The 17095-nt window shown below is 40.3% G+C and overlaps 1 protein-coding gene across 1 annotated transcript in view; it reads right to left on the bottom strand.

Annotated features, from left to right (window-relative positions):
• COL28A1 (collagen type XXVIII alpha 1 chain) overlaps positions 1–17095 on the bottom strand; it is a 149137-nt gene that overhangs the window by 23350 nt on the left and 108692 nt on the right. Inside the window, 3 exon segments of the mRNA XM_033088892.1 lie at positions 6116–6151; positions 6241–6321; positions 6884–6955. Of these exon segments, the coding sequence (XP_032944783.1) occupies positions 6116–6151; positions 6241–6321; positions 6884–6955 (189 nt within the window).

The following is a 17095-nucleotide window of genomic DNA, read 5'->3' as shown; positions in this document are numbered from 1 at the left end:
TGTGAAACAAGATATTTTGAGAGAGAGAGAGAGACCACATTTATATAATTTTTATTATAGTATATTATAATTGTTGTATTTTATTATTATAATACTTATTGTTCTTAATCTCTGCCTAATTTATAAATTCAACTATATCATAGGTATGTATGTGTAGGAAAAAACATAGTATATGTAGGGTTTGGTACTATTTGTGGTTTCAGTCATCCTTTGGGGGTCTTGGAACATATTCTCTGCAGATAAGGGAGCACTACTGTACTAGGTACAATGGTGTGGGCAATGCATGCATGTATTCACTTATGAGGCGTGATCACAAAATACAGTGAGTGTTTAAATAAAAAATGTATTACAATAAAAAACACATCGCTATTAATTCCCCTCAAAATAACTCCCCCTCACTTTGAACACACTTATCCCATCGTTCTTGCCACTCTCTGAAGCAGTTCTGGAAGTCCTCTTTTGTGAGTGTCTTTACTTGTGCTGTCATGGCTGCCGTGATGTCCTGAATCAATTCAAAACATTTACCTTTCATGGTCTTTTGACTTTGGGGGAAAGCCAGAACCTATGGTGCCAGATTTGGTGAATCAGGTGGATAAGGACACACTGTAATGGTTTTATTTGACAGAAATTGCCATTCCAGAAATGATGTGTGACATGGAGCATTGTCATGATGGAAGATGAAAGAAAGAGGACTTTCAGAACTGCTTCAGAAAGTGGCAAGAATGATGGGATAAGTGTGTTCAAAGCGAAGGGGAATATTTTGAGGGGGATTGATGACAATGTGTCTTTTAGTGTAATACATTTTTTTTTATTTAAACATTCACCATATTGTTTGATCACACCTCGTACGTGACATGCTCAGCAACCAAGACAAGCACCAGGGCAAAAAGAGACATTCTATACTGTATCCCCTCCTCTTTTTCTGTACCACATCCCAATTTCTTGAGTTTCCTAATACTCTCATTTTGGCTCTTTCATGAATTGTGCCCATGTTCTGCATGCTCCTTCCTCGTCCTACTGCCCACCAGCTCCATCAGGAGGGCCCAAGAAGAGCTGGGTCCCAGAAGTAAGTCTGCCAATGCTTTGTCCTGCGTAGTATGCCTCCAAGTAACTGGGATGAAACTATGGAAGGCAGGATTCTACATTTGCACAAGACAGGAAGGCGACAGGGATAATTAACTGAATAGATGAAAGCAACAGAAGCCCAGAAAATCTTAACAGGAAGGAGCAGTAGACCTAATTTAAGAAGATAAAATTTAACAGTTGCATAAGTAAAGTTTTAAAGAAAAAAATCTATAATGACAGAATTAGGGTGAAGGTGATATATGGGGACTATTCAGGGCATTTTAATTTAATTTTTTACTGTAAATTAAGTAGAAGCCAATGATTCCAAGAACTTTTAAAAAGAATTCCCAGTATGAAATTAATAAAATTATATAAAAAGAGAGAGTCAACAGTTTTTTCTGTTTTGTTTTTTTCAGGCTTCATCATGTTTTCTCAGAGAGAGGCATTTAATAAACCTGGAACTAGAATGTTTCAAGAAAAGGAAAATGCACATATTTATATATTTATGTTTAGTTTTTTTTTACAAGTGAATACTATATATCAAGTTTTATGGTTATAGTTTTTCACTTAATGTTATATCAGTTAATTTCCCACATCATTTAGTATTCTGAAAAACTTGATTACTGACATCAAATGCATGGCTATATTAAGACTCTCTTTTGTTTACTGTATTAGTTTCAGCTGTACAAAACAACATAATGATTAGACATTTACACTCCTTACAAAGTGATAATCCCACCCCCCAAGTCTACTACCCCTCTGACATCGTACATAGCTATTACAGTACGATTGACGATGTTCCTTATGCTGTACTCTACATCCCATGACGATGTATATATATTTAATTATAGTTGGCATTCAATATTACTTTATATTAGTTTCAGGTGTATAGTGCAGTGTTTAGGCATTTATATAATCTATGAAGTGATCCCCCCAATAAGTCCAGTACCCCTCTGACACCTTATTTTAACTCTTGATGCATACTGCCAAACTGCCCTGCAGAAAAGTTGTAGTAGTGACCCCTCTACCAGCAGTATACAAGCAACCCTGTTTTATTTTAGACACATCATACTGGTTGTTATTATTATATAATCTTTGCCATTTGATAAAGCAAAAGATGTCATTGTTTTAAATTGTACTTATTTGATTACTAAGAAGGCTAAATTTTATTTCATATACACATTTCCAAGTTGTATTCACTTGTATATAGTCTTTGTATGTCCTTTGTCCATTTTACTATTAGGATGTTTGTCTTTTATTGACTTGTAAGAATAATTTATATATCAAAGTTGCACTTTAATTCTTTTCAATGTGCTTTTATGGGAAAACCAGGTCTAAAATGCTTTATGTAGTCACATAGGTATATGAATCTTTTTTCTCATATTCTTTACTTTTAAGTGCCTGAAATAGTTTCATTCTTTCCACTAAAATTGCTGAATGACTACTTTGGTTATGTGTTGTCAATGGTGAAGTCATCGAATTTATACCTCGCAAAAGTTTCATAGTCTAGTAAGAAAAAGACAAATAAAAAAATACTTTTGTAAGTGCTGTGCTGTTGGATTGAAGCCAAGGAACCATGTTGGTCTACGTGGAATTCCAAGGATTGGAGAGTGGGGCGGGGCCGTGGTTCAGGGATATAGACCCTGAACAGGATGAGGTGGGGGCAGGGGGAGGAGCATTCTAGGCAGAGGACAAAGCACACAAAGCACAGTGCATTCCAGACTGTACTTGAGTAAACTTATGACTCAAGGTATATGGCAGAAAGAATGACAGGAAATGTGGAAGACAGATGAACTCTTTGTGTCATGTTGAAGAGTGTGAACTTTTTCCTGGGAAGTGAGAAGACACGTGGCCTTAAACAAAGAAGAAATCTGATCACACTTTCATTTAAGAAAGGTGATCCTGGCAAACAGTAGACTGGGTTTGAGGTTCCTAAATAGCTCAGGCAAAGAAAATGACACCAGAAAGCAGTGGTGGTATCAATGGATGGGAAGGACTGGCCTACAGGGACATTTCAGAGTGAGAAAGAAGGGGATAGGTGAGTAATTGGAAGAAAGGATGAGGAGGAAGCAGGAATCTAGGAGGAGCCAAACGATTACGGTGTGCTGTCTGAGACAGGGGAGAATGCAATAAGGGCAGGGGCGGAGTGAATGGAGATCACTGGTCTTGGGTTAGGCCCGGCCTAGTGTGATGCATGGATGGGACATCCAGCTGTGGATGCCCAGGAGGCAGAGGATGGAAGGTGTGATGCTCAGGAGAGCAGTTCAAGGTGAAGGCAGATACAAGAAATGCCAGTGTACAGTTGGCTGTTGAAACTGGGATGGCAGATGAGATTCCGTGTTTCTCTGAAAATCAGACCTAGCCGGAACATCAGTCTAATGCGTCTTTTGGAGCAATAATTAATATAAGACCCGGCCTTATTTTACTATAATATAAAACAAGGTATAATAATATAATACCGGCTATAATATAACATAATATAATATATAATACTGGGTCTTATATGATATAATACAATGTAATATAATTAATATCATATCATATCACATATCATATAATACCGGGTCTTATATTAATTTTTGCTCCAAAAGATGCATTAGAGCTGATGGTCCGGCTAGGTCTTATTTTCGGGGAAACATGGTTGTACGGAGCAGGGCTTCTTAACCCTTTTTCTCACCAGTGTGCCTCCCCCCGCCATTGTTACACATATTCTTTCCTATGTTTATAATATAAAAACAATATTTTAAAAATTCTCCATACAACTTTACTATGATACTAAATTAGCCTTTTCAAACTCTACCTCCCCCTGTCTTTAACGGCTGTCCCTCCCTGACAGTTTAGAGACAGGAAAGACTGAGGGCAGACACTGGGGAATGCTAACATTTAAGGGACAGGTGGACAAACCATCTTTTTAAAAAGCAATTTGGTGTGAATTATTAAAATATTGAATTCCATCAATGGTATTTGCCTCGTAAAAGAGGAATTTGTTAGTCTGCAACGAATCGGCAACTGATAGCTGTTTGCGAATGTATTTGATGAGGATAGAATGGGGTTGGGGAGAGGAAAGAGCCTGCCATGAACAGCATTCGGAGGGCAGCAGCCTGGATGTGGCCTCAGACAAGCCAACTCTGGCTATAGGACTCTGCTACTTGCTAGCAAGTGACTTTGGGCATATTGCTCAAACTTTCTGTCTGACTTTGCATGTCTTCATTGAAGTGCAGCTAATACCACCTACCTCATGGAGCTGTCATGTGGATTACTGTGGGGTCTTGAGTAAGACAGGCCTGTGGCCACCGCCTGTCCCCTGCTCATTGCACCCCATCCCCACTAGTCCTGCACTGCACGGGCCCTTGGCCAGCATTCAGGGGGTGAGCACACTTCCAAGATCTGTCCAAGGCCCCTGAAACAGCTGCCCAGGCCACTTCCTGGGGGGCCCATACATACAGGCCAGTACCGTCAGCTCTCTAAAGGCATTTAGGCCAGCAAACTCTGGGATCCTGTGTATCCAGAGTATGGTACAGAGGAGGCATGCGCTCAGGATGCCCGCCCTTAGTCCCCCACGAGGACTCTTCACCTGGGGGAAAGGGTGCAGCTGGAGAAGGACTAGAGGTCCAGAGTGGGTTCCCCCAAGCATGGGCCCCCAGGCACCCTGCAGTACAGATAACGGTGGTACTGACGTGAAGGAGTCTGACACAGTGCGTCACATACTGGAGTCTCATTGAATGCAAATTCTCTTTTTCCTTAATTCTTGCCTTCCTGATAGTCCCTTTTTCTAGAATCTAGAAAGCCAAGGATGACATCCCTATTTCTAAGCTCTCTGCCTCTTGGTTGAAAACTTTCAGCTTAAGACGTAAAAGCCTATCTGCCCCCAAACATCATCATACATCACTTTGTCTTCTCTGAACCCACGAATCTACTTCTATCATAGCATTTGTCAAACTATAGGTGAACATCCTTTGCTCGTCTTTCTCTCTGCAGAGCTGCAAGCTCCTTGAGTCCAGAGACACAGTCTCTTAATCGTTATTATTTGCACTTCCTGGTGTCTATCTCACAACCTGACCCAGAGTATGCACCCAATAAATGTTGGTGAAATGAATGAACACATGAATGGATAAAGGAAATCAGTTCCTTTTCTTATGTTGGAATACGAGGGAGGATATAAACCTATGGGGAATGTTCCTCTGGGCATTTTGCATGCACTCTCCCCTGATACTTTTGGGGAGGAATTGTTGTATATGTAGCTGCTTCATCCACCGTAGGCATCGGGGCAGGGGTGTCTGACTTGTGGTGCAAATGAACAAAGAGGAAAAGACTGAAGGGCCACACAAAAAAATAATGTTCGGTTTTGTTTGACACATGCCCGGCTCTCATCTCTCACCTCCACTATGTGGACTCACACCACCCTGACACCCGGATTGGCCCAGCACATTACTTAGTATCAGCATCCCCAGACCACGCACGACCCACAGAACAATCAGTTCTGCACTCCAGGAGATATAGCGCCCTCAAGTCAGAGAGGAAGAATTAGACTTTGCTATAGAAACTCCAGAACTTTTGTACCCTGTGGAACTTTAAAGAGTTGGCTTTGGTTTGCAATGGTGTAGGGAGGCGAATAGGGGAAAGTTTGTAGATACTTCATAAATCTTTGAATAAGGGAATCAGTACATAAACGTAACACCGATTTTGTTATTGCTGTTCTCCTCAGAGCAGTTCCTAAAAGAACTGGTTGAGGAAGAAAGAGCCCCCATTCTGAGCTGTGAAGGCTCATGTAAAATAAAAAGTCATTTGGTCAATGTGGCTTTGTGTAACCAGCTCCCCTCCTTGTTACCATTTCTACCGGGGATCAGAGGGGAGTAGTCATATGTCTCCACCATGAGGCTGCCGGATATTATTTCTCCCTCACATTCTGGTTCAATTACCTCGTGCATTTCAGTGTACCCTGGGCTTGCAGCAGTGCTGTCATTTAAATAGCACACTTCTAAAGCTAAAACACGAATGTAATAATTTTGCAAGCACAAACCCTCAGTTAGCCTCTAGGGTTGATACTCACTGTCAGTCCTTGGTCTCCTTTGGATCCTTGTAACCCCTGCTTAGTGGAAGAAGAGTAACAGTCAATATCAGCTGGAGCTAGTTAATGTGTAAAATTACAGGAAGACTTTAAAAATCACTTCTTGCCTGTATTCCTGGAGATCCGGGCTCTCCAATTTCCCCTTTATTGCCTTTCTTTCCCACATCGCCCCGTTCTCCGTGCTCTCCCTTTATAATATAGTGAAAAGATGAACTTAGAATGTGAATTTTAAAGCCAAATAAGAAAAACTCTAAAATTTGGTTTATTTTTCACTGGTATTTCTTGAAGACCTGTGGTTCTTGTTGATGCAAATGTATGATAGGAAAAAACAAAAACAAAACAAAACAAAACTGGGAGCATTTTATTTACATTCCCCCCATGTACCATAATCCAATTCTTGATGAACCAGAGATCTCAAAGTGAAGAACTTTCAGATTCTATTGGATCAGCTCACTGCCTTCATGAAATTCAATATTACATAATTTTATACCTGAGTTACCTGGTATCTTCAACATGTTATGTGTAAGGATTTATTCCTTTATCAGCTGGTGTTTGAAAATGATGAAAATGAGAGTTTATAAAGTAAGCACGTGCGTAGTTAGGAAAGGAATGCAAGAGGATTCCCTTTCCAATGGATTTTTTTCCCTCTGAGATTTATAAGGAGTGGACAAGTATATGAGAGCTCTTCCAAAGTTCAAGTTAAGCTATTGAGATCCTCAACCCAAGCATTTCTTTAAGGTCCTGAAATACTTACCTTCTGGCCGGGAAGCCACGGCCTGTTGTGCCCTTTGGCCCTGGAAAGCCTTGAGGTCCTTGCTCCCCCTACACACAGTATAAGAAAGGGATGTTCCTGTTAGTTTTCCAAGATAACTCAGAATATTCTTTGAATCAGATATGTACTTACAGTTTTAAAACTGCATTATAACATTATCTAAATTTGGGGGAAATATATATATATATATATATATATATATATATATACACATACACACACGTAAAATAAATATTATATATAATTTTAAATTAAATTATTAAATAAAAATTTTAAACTAAATTATATATATAATTACAAATTATATATATGTATATATGTATTATATATATATCTCAGATGGGCTCAATGCTTTTCTAGTAAAAGTTTAACCTCCGAGTGTGGAGTAGAAGTAAGGCAGTGGTTTATAGAATTTGCCTATTTTTGTGGTGTAAATACTCCCACATGGCTGATTTCAAACTATGAAGGTAAATATCAATCAGGTCACAAATAACAAACAGCTGTTAATTAATAGTTGTGATATTAATAGTGATTTTTATAATCTTCTTTACATTTTTCTAAATGTTTTGATATGTTAGAAGTATGTATTATCTTAATAATGGAAAGAAAGAGGATATAATAGCACCTCTCGCCAATTAATGCCGAAGAATTGTTTATATAATTCACCACACACTGTGAGTTCCATCCTTGATAATTTGTAGCAACGCGAATCTATTTATCTAAATTGAGTACCTCCTTAATTCAAAAAATAAAAATGTTTTCATTTCAGGACTTGCTTTTAACTGTCTCCACCATATTCTAATATTGTCTCCTGACCCCCTACGTCTGCCCCCCAAACCACAAAGGTTTCAAGTTTTCATGATGTTGAGCATGAAACAGGAATAATCACTCATGAGTACACAAAGTCATAGCACTGATGCCGCTTGGATCCTATACACAACCCCTACTTAACTCTAGATCATTGTTGGCAATGTGTCTGTGGCAAAGGTTGGAAGGACCATGGGCTCCTGGGATCTGATTTGCTTACCTTCAGCATCTTTCTCAAAGGTATCCTGAGCATGCCCACTAGAATCATTGGTATGCTTAATAAGAAGACCCACTAAATGAGAATCAAAGATGGGGGTGGGAGTAAAATACGCATTTTGCCACAGGCTCGCTAAGGTTTGAAAGCTACCACCCCAGAAAGTGGTGTGGGCTTTAGATGGTTACTCCTGGGAGGGACCACAGAGGGGTGCTTGGAGACCACTGTAACTTTGAGTGTCGTACTCCTCAGCCCCCGTCCTAGCTCGTGAGCTTTCAAGCTTTTTCAAATTAACAGAACCCTTTCTTTTTAAAAGTGTTATCATGAAATATTCAGACATACAAAATGTATATGGAAAAGACAAACATTCACCTATACCCCCACCATTTTAAAAAAGTGAAATACTACAGATACCACTGAAACCCCAGTATAGCCAATGCCATCCCCCAAGGAGAGAGGAAACCTCTCTGAAGTTGATATGCATCACTCATCCATGTTTTCATGCTTTAGCTACACATGCATATATTCTCAAACAATGCACAATATTATTTTAGTATTAAATGTCCAATAAGTGCTATTATGCATCCAATTTGTATTTCAAATCTCAGCATTGTCTATTTGAAATCTGTGAACATACGTGTCGTTCTAGTGTGTTAATTTTCTCTGCTATAGTGTTCCATTAAATAATTAGACTACAATTTGTCTATTATCCTGGTGATACACACTTAGGTTGTTTCCAATATTTCCCTGTTATAAATAAGGCTTCAATGAATACTGTTTTACATATCTTTGCACACTTGCACACATCCCTAGGAGGAAATTCTTTCATTAAAACATATCTTATACAGAAGAGTACAAAATAAAATGAATACAAGTAGAGATTCTCTTGTTGAAGTGAAGTGTTCGGTTTTTCTTGCACCCATCCCTAGCCCCCCACAGCAAGTTGGCTTGGCTGAACTCTTAGGCCCCTTTCATCTCTGCCATGTTGTATTTCTAAATGAACGTCAAGTATAGGGTTACAGTTTTGCCTCCTTAATTCAATTCTAGAGGACTTCAAACAGGTTCCTTACCAGGGTCAGATTGCAGAGAACTCATTCACTGAGTGTCTTGTTCACCCTGATAACCCTTGCGCCAAGCTCAATGCCATAGCGTACAGGACCCACAGCGAGCGTTTAGGGGGTGTTGTGCATGGATGTCCCAGGCCTATCCGAGGAGACTCACAACTCAAGAAGGAGTGCCCCCTCTCATAGTTGGTTAGAGGAAACAAGCAGGGGTACTTGGTCTTCTTTATTCAGTTTAGAGTCAAGAGAGAAGAGTCTTTTCCCACCAGGAAAAGTCTTTTGGTGGTGTTAGCAGCCCCAGAACCCTGGATAGGGATTGGTGCCAGTTAAATAAGCCAAAAACAGTAAACCCACACTCAGATTCCAAGCTGGAGATCCAAGCAGCAGAAATGAGAGGAGAAAAATCTGTTGTTTCCAAAGATTGCACTGCTAACACAGGTGTAATGAAAAGGAATAGGCGAGATGTGGATAACAGACAAATCTCAGGACATTTACTGAAAAACATGCTTAACTAGGCATAGCTCTGCAGCCCCACCTTGAGTTTGAGGGATAGAAGGGACTGCCTACATACAGACTAGGTGGCTCGTCCGCAAAGTGATGTGAAGGACAGTGGGACGATAACCGGCCTGAGGTCTCCTATTCTCTATTCTAATTAAAGAAAATTAAAAAAAAAAAAAAAAAAAACCAAACAGAAAAAGTATAAGAAAGGTATCCTTTTAAGAAAAATGTATCAATAAATGACACCTTGCCATAAACTAGACACTTGGCATAAACTAGATTTCTCAAGTTTTTGTTTGTTTGTTTTTTTGTGGAGGTGAATGCGGACATCTTCATTCAACTATGCACCTGGTTAAAGGTAGTTCTGGGTTGTCAAGGAGATGAATGAGGCTACTGGTTGAGGTGTCAGGAGGGTTCCTAGCCAGGTGTAAGGGAGATTAAAGGTTCATGGTAGAATACTACAAAGAAATCTGTGGTTTCTTCTTAAGTCCCAACCCCAAAGGACAGAGGAGCTGGGATGGTGGTGTGATGGTGAATTATCACTGGGGATTATACATTTAGACGAAGTGGGTCTAGAGAGGACTCAATATCTTCCTGACAATTATTCAGAATAATTATTTCTTTTAAAAACCTTTCAGATTCCTATAGCAGCTAATATAGAAAATGTTCACTAGATGTTTTTGACTAAGTGGCTTTAAGAAATGACATAATTTCCTAACAAGGGTAAAAGCTACTGTGGCTTTACCGCTACTGTATGCCCGAAGGCAAAACCTCAGAGTAGCCAATTATCATGTTAGGATCAGCTCCATGTGCAGGAATTTATTTTTCATTATTTATAATATAGATATTTTATATATAATTGTTAACACTGTAGCTATTCCAGGCAGCTGGGTGTCCCTATAATAAAAGCTTTCTTTTTTTCCTTTCGAATCACCAGTTTCCCTTCAAAATACTTGAAGGCTTTCTATAACTTTCAGAGCAGACTCTCTGGCTAAAAGCCTTTAGCAAGTAAGTCCATGCCGTAGCTTGGCAGAGGTGAATGCTATCCAATCAGGGTTTTTTGCCCACCTTACAAGTGTCAGGATAATGATAGACAATGATTTCAGCGTGGGTCAAAAGCACCTGGAGGAAAGAACCTGTCTATCTGGAGGTATAATTAAATCCAAATGTCAAACGCAGATTCTTAACTATATCCCATTCTTGGATCTGTTCTGTTAAAGAGGTGACTGTTTTAGTTTTTCAGATGATTGCTTATTCTCTGGGAGAGAGATTTCTAAGAAAAATGCACAACTACTTGAATATTTTAATAGATTTTTTTTTCCTTACTGATATGTCAGGGAACAACAGTTTTTCTTTCCATTTGTTTTCTCAGTAAGGTCAAAGTATAGATGATCAAAAAATATAAAATGGATGTCTCGCTTCTGCTTAAGATGTAGAAAACTAGTAAAGGCTGCTTTCATTCTTAAAACAACAACAAAATGCTAACTAATCTATGAAATCACAACTTTCCTCAAACGCCTCACAGAGCTGTGATTGCAGGGCAACCAGCTAACTCAAAAATATAAGGAAACACAGGCTACTCCAAGGAGAGATAGGACACTGGCACACACTTCCCTACTGGAGACGCCAGATGTCATCCAAGCTGGTGAGAAGAATTCAGCTAACATTTTGAACAAATTGCTAAAAGCTAAGTATCACTAGTGTGAGGGGATAGAACCCCTGGGAGCTTCAGGCACAGGGGAAATTCACATCTACTCACAGGCTTTTCTCTGGGGACCTCACCAGAGCTCAAGAGAATGGAGACGCGGCAAGTCCCAAAGCTTCCTAGTGATACAGGTCTGGGGGGTGCAACAGCAGTCCCCCAGGGAAAGGCACAGAGCCCTCTATGGCACAAAAACCTTTAGGTGCTGGGGGATGTGCAGCAAACAGTGTCACTTTTAGGGCACAGATGACAACCCACGGCAGCTGGGAGAAGGAAATAGAATAAAACCTGCAGGACCGTATCCGGGGCCCAGAACTTGAGAGATGCCCTCCAGCTTGGGGAAGGTCAGGAAAGCAGTCAGCCCAGACCACTAAAGGCCTCCTATGTGTTTGCTGGATCCCGTAGAACTGTATATACTTAGAAAGGTGAGTTTTTCTATATGTAATCGTTTACTAAAAAATGAAAGTTTTTCTTTTAAAAATGAAAAAGAATGAATGGAACACTTGGCAAACTGAATAAGGTCTATAGTTTAAGTAGTAGTCTATCAGCAGTCATGTGCCATATAACATTTCAGTCAAGGGCGGACCACATATATACACTGTGGTGGTCCCATATGATTATAGTGGAGCTGAATTTCCTGTAAGAAATGGAAGGATATGGTTCAGGAGGAATGTTTTCCTTCTCTGATGGGAGCAATACCTGTGGGGCTTGGCAACAGATTCTCTCTCACTCACAGCACCTTCATTCTGAGGGCACGGATTCCATCTCCATCAGTCAAGCACTGACCTGTTTTGGCACCGGGGAGCCTGTCCCCCCAGCACTACTTATTCAGAGGGCGCTACCAGGTCTAGCATGGCCATCAGAGTACATGGCTGTAAGTCTTTCTTGAGAGCCTAAGCTCCCGTACAGGACACAGACCCACAGGAGCGGTCTTTTAACAAGTAAGAAGTGCCACTGTCGCTTTACCGAAAGCTTTCTGTGGTCGCGTGGAGCCAGCCTGTCCCTGTACTTTGGAAATATTTTGGGGTTGTCATGATATAAAGCATAGATACGTTTTATTTCTTCCATCGATTCAATGCCAGAGAGAGCCCTCTGTGCCTGACAGGGTCAATGGAACCAAAAACAAACTTCCAAAGTCAAAATATTACATCCTCAGTTCTACACCCTCTCTAAGTTAAACACTCTCCTTATTATGAACACCACAAATTTACTTAGTCTGACCACTGCTCTAACATCCCGTAGCCAAAACCACATTGCCAAGACAATCCCCTATGTTCCTTTATCGCATCTTGATTTCTTATTTCTACTGATCCTCGGGCCGCCTTTCACGCCCTCCTGACGGTCACTATTATGGTGATCTGTGTCTTACCCAGTCAGTTTCCCCTCGATATTTCCCATCAGTCCAGCCCACATCCCTGTTTATGCAGCAGCACTGGCAGCTTCAGTGTTCTACTTCTGACCGTCTCAGAAGGAGGCGGGGGGAGGGCTGTGGGACAGTGTGTATAAAATCTACAGTAGTGACAGTCATGTCCTCGGCCTTCACACTCACTCACACACTCCCTCACTGACTCAGCCAGAGCAGCTTCCAGTCCTGCAAGCTCCATGCCTGGTAAGGACCCTATACAGGTGCACCATTTTTAATCTTTTCTACCATATTTGGACTGTACCTTTTCTATGTTTAGATATGTTTAGCAACACAAATACTTACCGTTGCATTACAGTTGCCTCCAGTGCTCAGTAGTGACATGCTGTACGTGCTTGGAGCCCAGGAGCAATAGGCTAGACCATAACGCGTAGGTGAGTAGCAGGCGATACAATCTGTGTAAATGCACTCTGTGGTGACTGTACAGTGCTGAGATCGCCTAAAGGTGCACTTCTCAGAACATATCTCCTTCGTTAAACAACACGTGCCTGTAATAATTTTCTGCTCTTTATAATTTTACTGTGTTATGCAAGAGAATGTGCTTGTTTGTATGAAAAATACTAAAGTATTTTTACTTTGGGGGCAAAGGGATATTGTATCTGCAACTTATTCTCTGATGTTTCAGAAAAATAATAATGGTGTGTATACACAGACACACACACACAGAGTTTGATAAAACAAATATGGTAATGTTAACATTTCGGAAATCTGGTTCAAGGGTATATGGTAATTAATTCTTTGTACTATCTTTGCAACATTTTTGTAAGGCTGAAATTATTTCAAAATAAACGTTAAAATTAAAATAATATATAAAATGAATGAATGAATGAATGAATGCACCGAATGGTTGCCAAAAGATACAATCTGTCAGTGCTAGAGAAGCTGAAGCATATGAGCATACAGGTACTTTACCTGCCTAAAGATTGAAAACCCATAGGCTAAAGGAACGCCAAGAGACCTAACGCAAAGCCACAGCTGTGTGTTTCTATCTTCCCAGAGACAACTTCTGCTCTTTGAATTCAGGAGGCCTACAAGGCTACGAGCAACCTGTTGTCCCAGGATTTAGACTCATACCAACTTCAGCTCAACCTTTTAAACCAGCAGTAGCATTGTCCCACTTGGGCGTAGCCAGTTTATAAGCCTGATATTGGTTATCTCCCACCATGCTGTGACTTTCTCTGTGCTGGGCTCATATAAATGCTAACGGGTGATACAAATGCACAGCAAGCAAGGGAGCCCTCAGCTACGCTTTTCCCTTCCTGTCTAAGTTAATGCCTCTGAAGTTTCCTCTATTATCTCACAGGTAATAATAGAGAAAATTATTTAGAACATAGAGATACTTATTTCACATTCACAAAAGAATACTAGGAAGTCCACTATTGGGGGAATTACTATTTCTTTTTAATTATTCTAGAATTTCAGTACTTGCCCATTGCCTCAGACTGAAATGTGGAAGGTAAGAGAAAAAACCCAACTATGACACCTAAATGGGATTTTTGGCCCCACCCCAGGTTCACTTTAGTGAAACACTTATATTTTATCTTTAAACCCTTTTTATCTTTACACCTGTTTTCCTTTTACAGTTGAGCTGCTTTCTTCCTTATCACTTTCCTTTCTTGCTAAAAGAAAAAGGGCTAAAGTCAAAATTATAAAAGATATCCCCAGTATTTCCAGCTCAACCAGAAGCTTGGGTTTCTCCTCCATTAAGATTTGCTGTCCCATTTGAGAAATTGCAGAGGCCTGGTTACATACCGAAAACAAAGGAAACTTCTCGCTAACTTTCAGTGGTAGTTTAACGGGAACATTATAGGTGGAGAGCAGTGGTATAGAAGCTATGAGAATAGGAAGCATTTTACTTTTGTACCAAATTTTTTTTGCAGGATGCAATCCTGCCACCACAGTAAAAGTCTAAACCCAATCCAATCATTTTGTAGTGGTCCCCAAAACATCTCGGAATAAATTAAGTTATCCTATTTTCCTCTGCCTCTCTCCTTGTTTGCCTTTCTTCCTTTCTGATGGTGATTCGAGTATTGCTAATTAGGAACCAGGGGAATTATACATTTTCAAAGCAGAGAGTAAAAGCTTATTCAGGTGGCCTTCTGCCAACTTGGAGAAAGAAGCCAATATTGTAGGAAGATGTTGGTTTAGTGGATAAGTGGTAGAGTTAGCAAGTCACAGTGACCTGCCTTGAATAGTCATCGGGATTTGGCTGGAATGCAGGAAACACCCTGTACTGAAAGGGATTTTTTCTTATGCTTCATGGGCACAACTGGTACACTTTAGAAGGAAAATGGTATTTTCCAAATGGCCTATAGAGTATGTATAATTGTACATACAGAAGGCACTTATCCAGAGATTCCTGGAACAACTGAATGTTCTGGCATTTTGGCATTTATCTCCTCCTGAAGTTCTGATCGTAACAATCTGCCTTTTGTAACTAGCAACTACCTTGTATTGTGTGCCTATGGGGGAAAGACTGAGCTAGCTAATCATAGAGCAAGACATATTCTTATTTAATCTCTATAACCTTGGGAGCAAGCATATAAATGATAAAACCAAGGCTTTTGCATTTCTTCCACGTCACCTTGGATTGTATCTGATTTCACAGCAATGCTTTGAACAGTAATTCTGTCTTCCGAATGCAAAGCTGACCTCCAAAGGCTTCGCTGATTTTCATTTCTCGGTTCTATCTCGGCATAAAGTAGAACCCAGGGAATTTTCCTCATCTCTAACCTGAAAATCACTCAAGAGCTTCCAGTTTCTTCAAACCCTTTCCTTCTTGGAATTGAATTCTTCTAATTTGATGTCCCATTTTGATATGTTAACATTCTCTAATGGAGACTAAGATAGCCTAACATGTGTTTGATAAAGCAGTTTAATCGAGGGATTAGGACACGGGCATCTTTGGGGGACATTGTTCAGCCTACCCCAGGAGCTTTTTATCTATTCATGCGAACAGTGACATAATTGTTAGATTTTCTGTCATTTACCTTAATATACTTCCCGTTTAGACAGGAGCATGGGGACGTGCACGTGCACATTAATTTAGTTAACCCTTTAGGGGTGCTGAGTTAACATTTGAAATGCCATGATTAGTGGTCCACACTTCAAAGACATGTGTTTCAACTGTTATTATGTGAATTTGCTCCAGAGAAATGATAGAAAAAATATACCCTCAGGGAAATAAGGTGAGTTCAAGACATGGATGGCTAAAAATGTTGTACAGGTACCTTACCCCTTGCAGGGGTATAAGAGCCAGACGAGCCCCCAGTCGAATACTCTTGGCAGAGCATCCTAATTCTAATTCTACAATTCATTCAGAATAGCTGCTTCCTATGTAATGAAGAATTACTAAAAAGTTAACTGGTCCCATTGTGAGAATATTGTTATATTTGCCTCAGAGTGACCATTTTATGTGAAGTGCTTATTCAAGCGCTTAAAAAGACAGAGAATTGGGACTTGGACGAGCATTCGGTGTATGTTTTTGTGCATACTTGTTAATAAGTAGCTGAACCTAGGCTAGAATTCTGTCTGACACTTGCTTTAATTAAAACATGCCACCTAATAGCAAGGTTGCCTAGGAGGAGGCAGGTAACTCCCACCAAATTTACCCTTCAGAGGCTACTGAGAGTCATCGTATGGAATCTGACAAATTTAAGTGTCCAAATTGGCCTAGCTCAGCTCACAACAGTCATAGCCAAATGTGCTCAGCTTGGGCATATTTACCCTCAGTCATTCGTCCTAAGCTTTAAGTCCTTGCCTTCCATTTTTCTGTTTATATCTACTGGCAGATGATAAACTGATTGAACAAGTAGCATGCCTGTTTGCAAATAACCTCAGCAACAGTCACGCCACTCATCTGGACTACTGGAATGCTCTGGGGACACGTGCTCACTGTTATGATTTTCTAAACAACTCACAGAATTTAGTCCCATTTTCAGATCATAAAATGGTTCTTAGGACAAATGCGAGAATTAAATACATTGACAGGTCATAGTACAAAGCGCTTCATGGCTTCAAGGGGTTTTACCAGCTGGATTCAGTCACATAAATTGACTTGTGCTGCCACTCTGCCTCAATAGACTCCTGTAAAACCGGCCAGATTTCACGAATATCTTGCCTGGAACTTGCATATACTTGCACTACTATAAATGACAAGTACAAAATGACAAGGTTGGCTTTATGGCAGTTGCCTCTGCAAGAGACAGGGAACTCGGGAATGCTCCTTTTGCTGCCACCTGCACAGAGCATCTCCTGGTTTTCCTCCTGCATGTTGAGTGGTTTGTGTGTTTCATTGTCAGTTTGTTTTTCGGAACTCTGACCTGTCTCTCTCGGTGCTGTCTGTGCCCTCAAGGTAGATGTCTGTCTTGGTCCCTTACTTTTACTTTTGCAGTGTCTTTAGCAATCTTGTTCACATCTATGTATCAGTGGCGACCCTATAGGTGTACGTCCAATCTTCTAATCTCCAGTCTTACACCGGTGTCT

This window comes from Rhinolophus ferrumequinum, chromosome 20 (assembly GCF_004115265.2).
Source record: "Rhinolophus ferrumequinum isolate MPI-CBG mRhiFer1 chromosome 20, mRhiFer1_v1.p, whole genome shotgun sequence".
Classification (NCBI taxonomy): Eukaryota; Metazoa; Chordata; class Mammalia; order Chiroptera; family Rhinolophidae; genus Rhinolophus; species Rhinolophus ferrumequinum.
The sequence above is the reverse complement of the archived record's forward strand: the minus strand, read 5'-3'. Positions and strand labels throughout refer to the sequence as shown.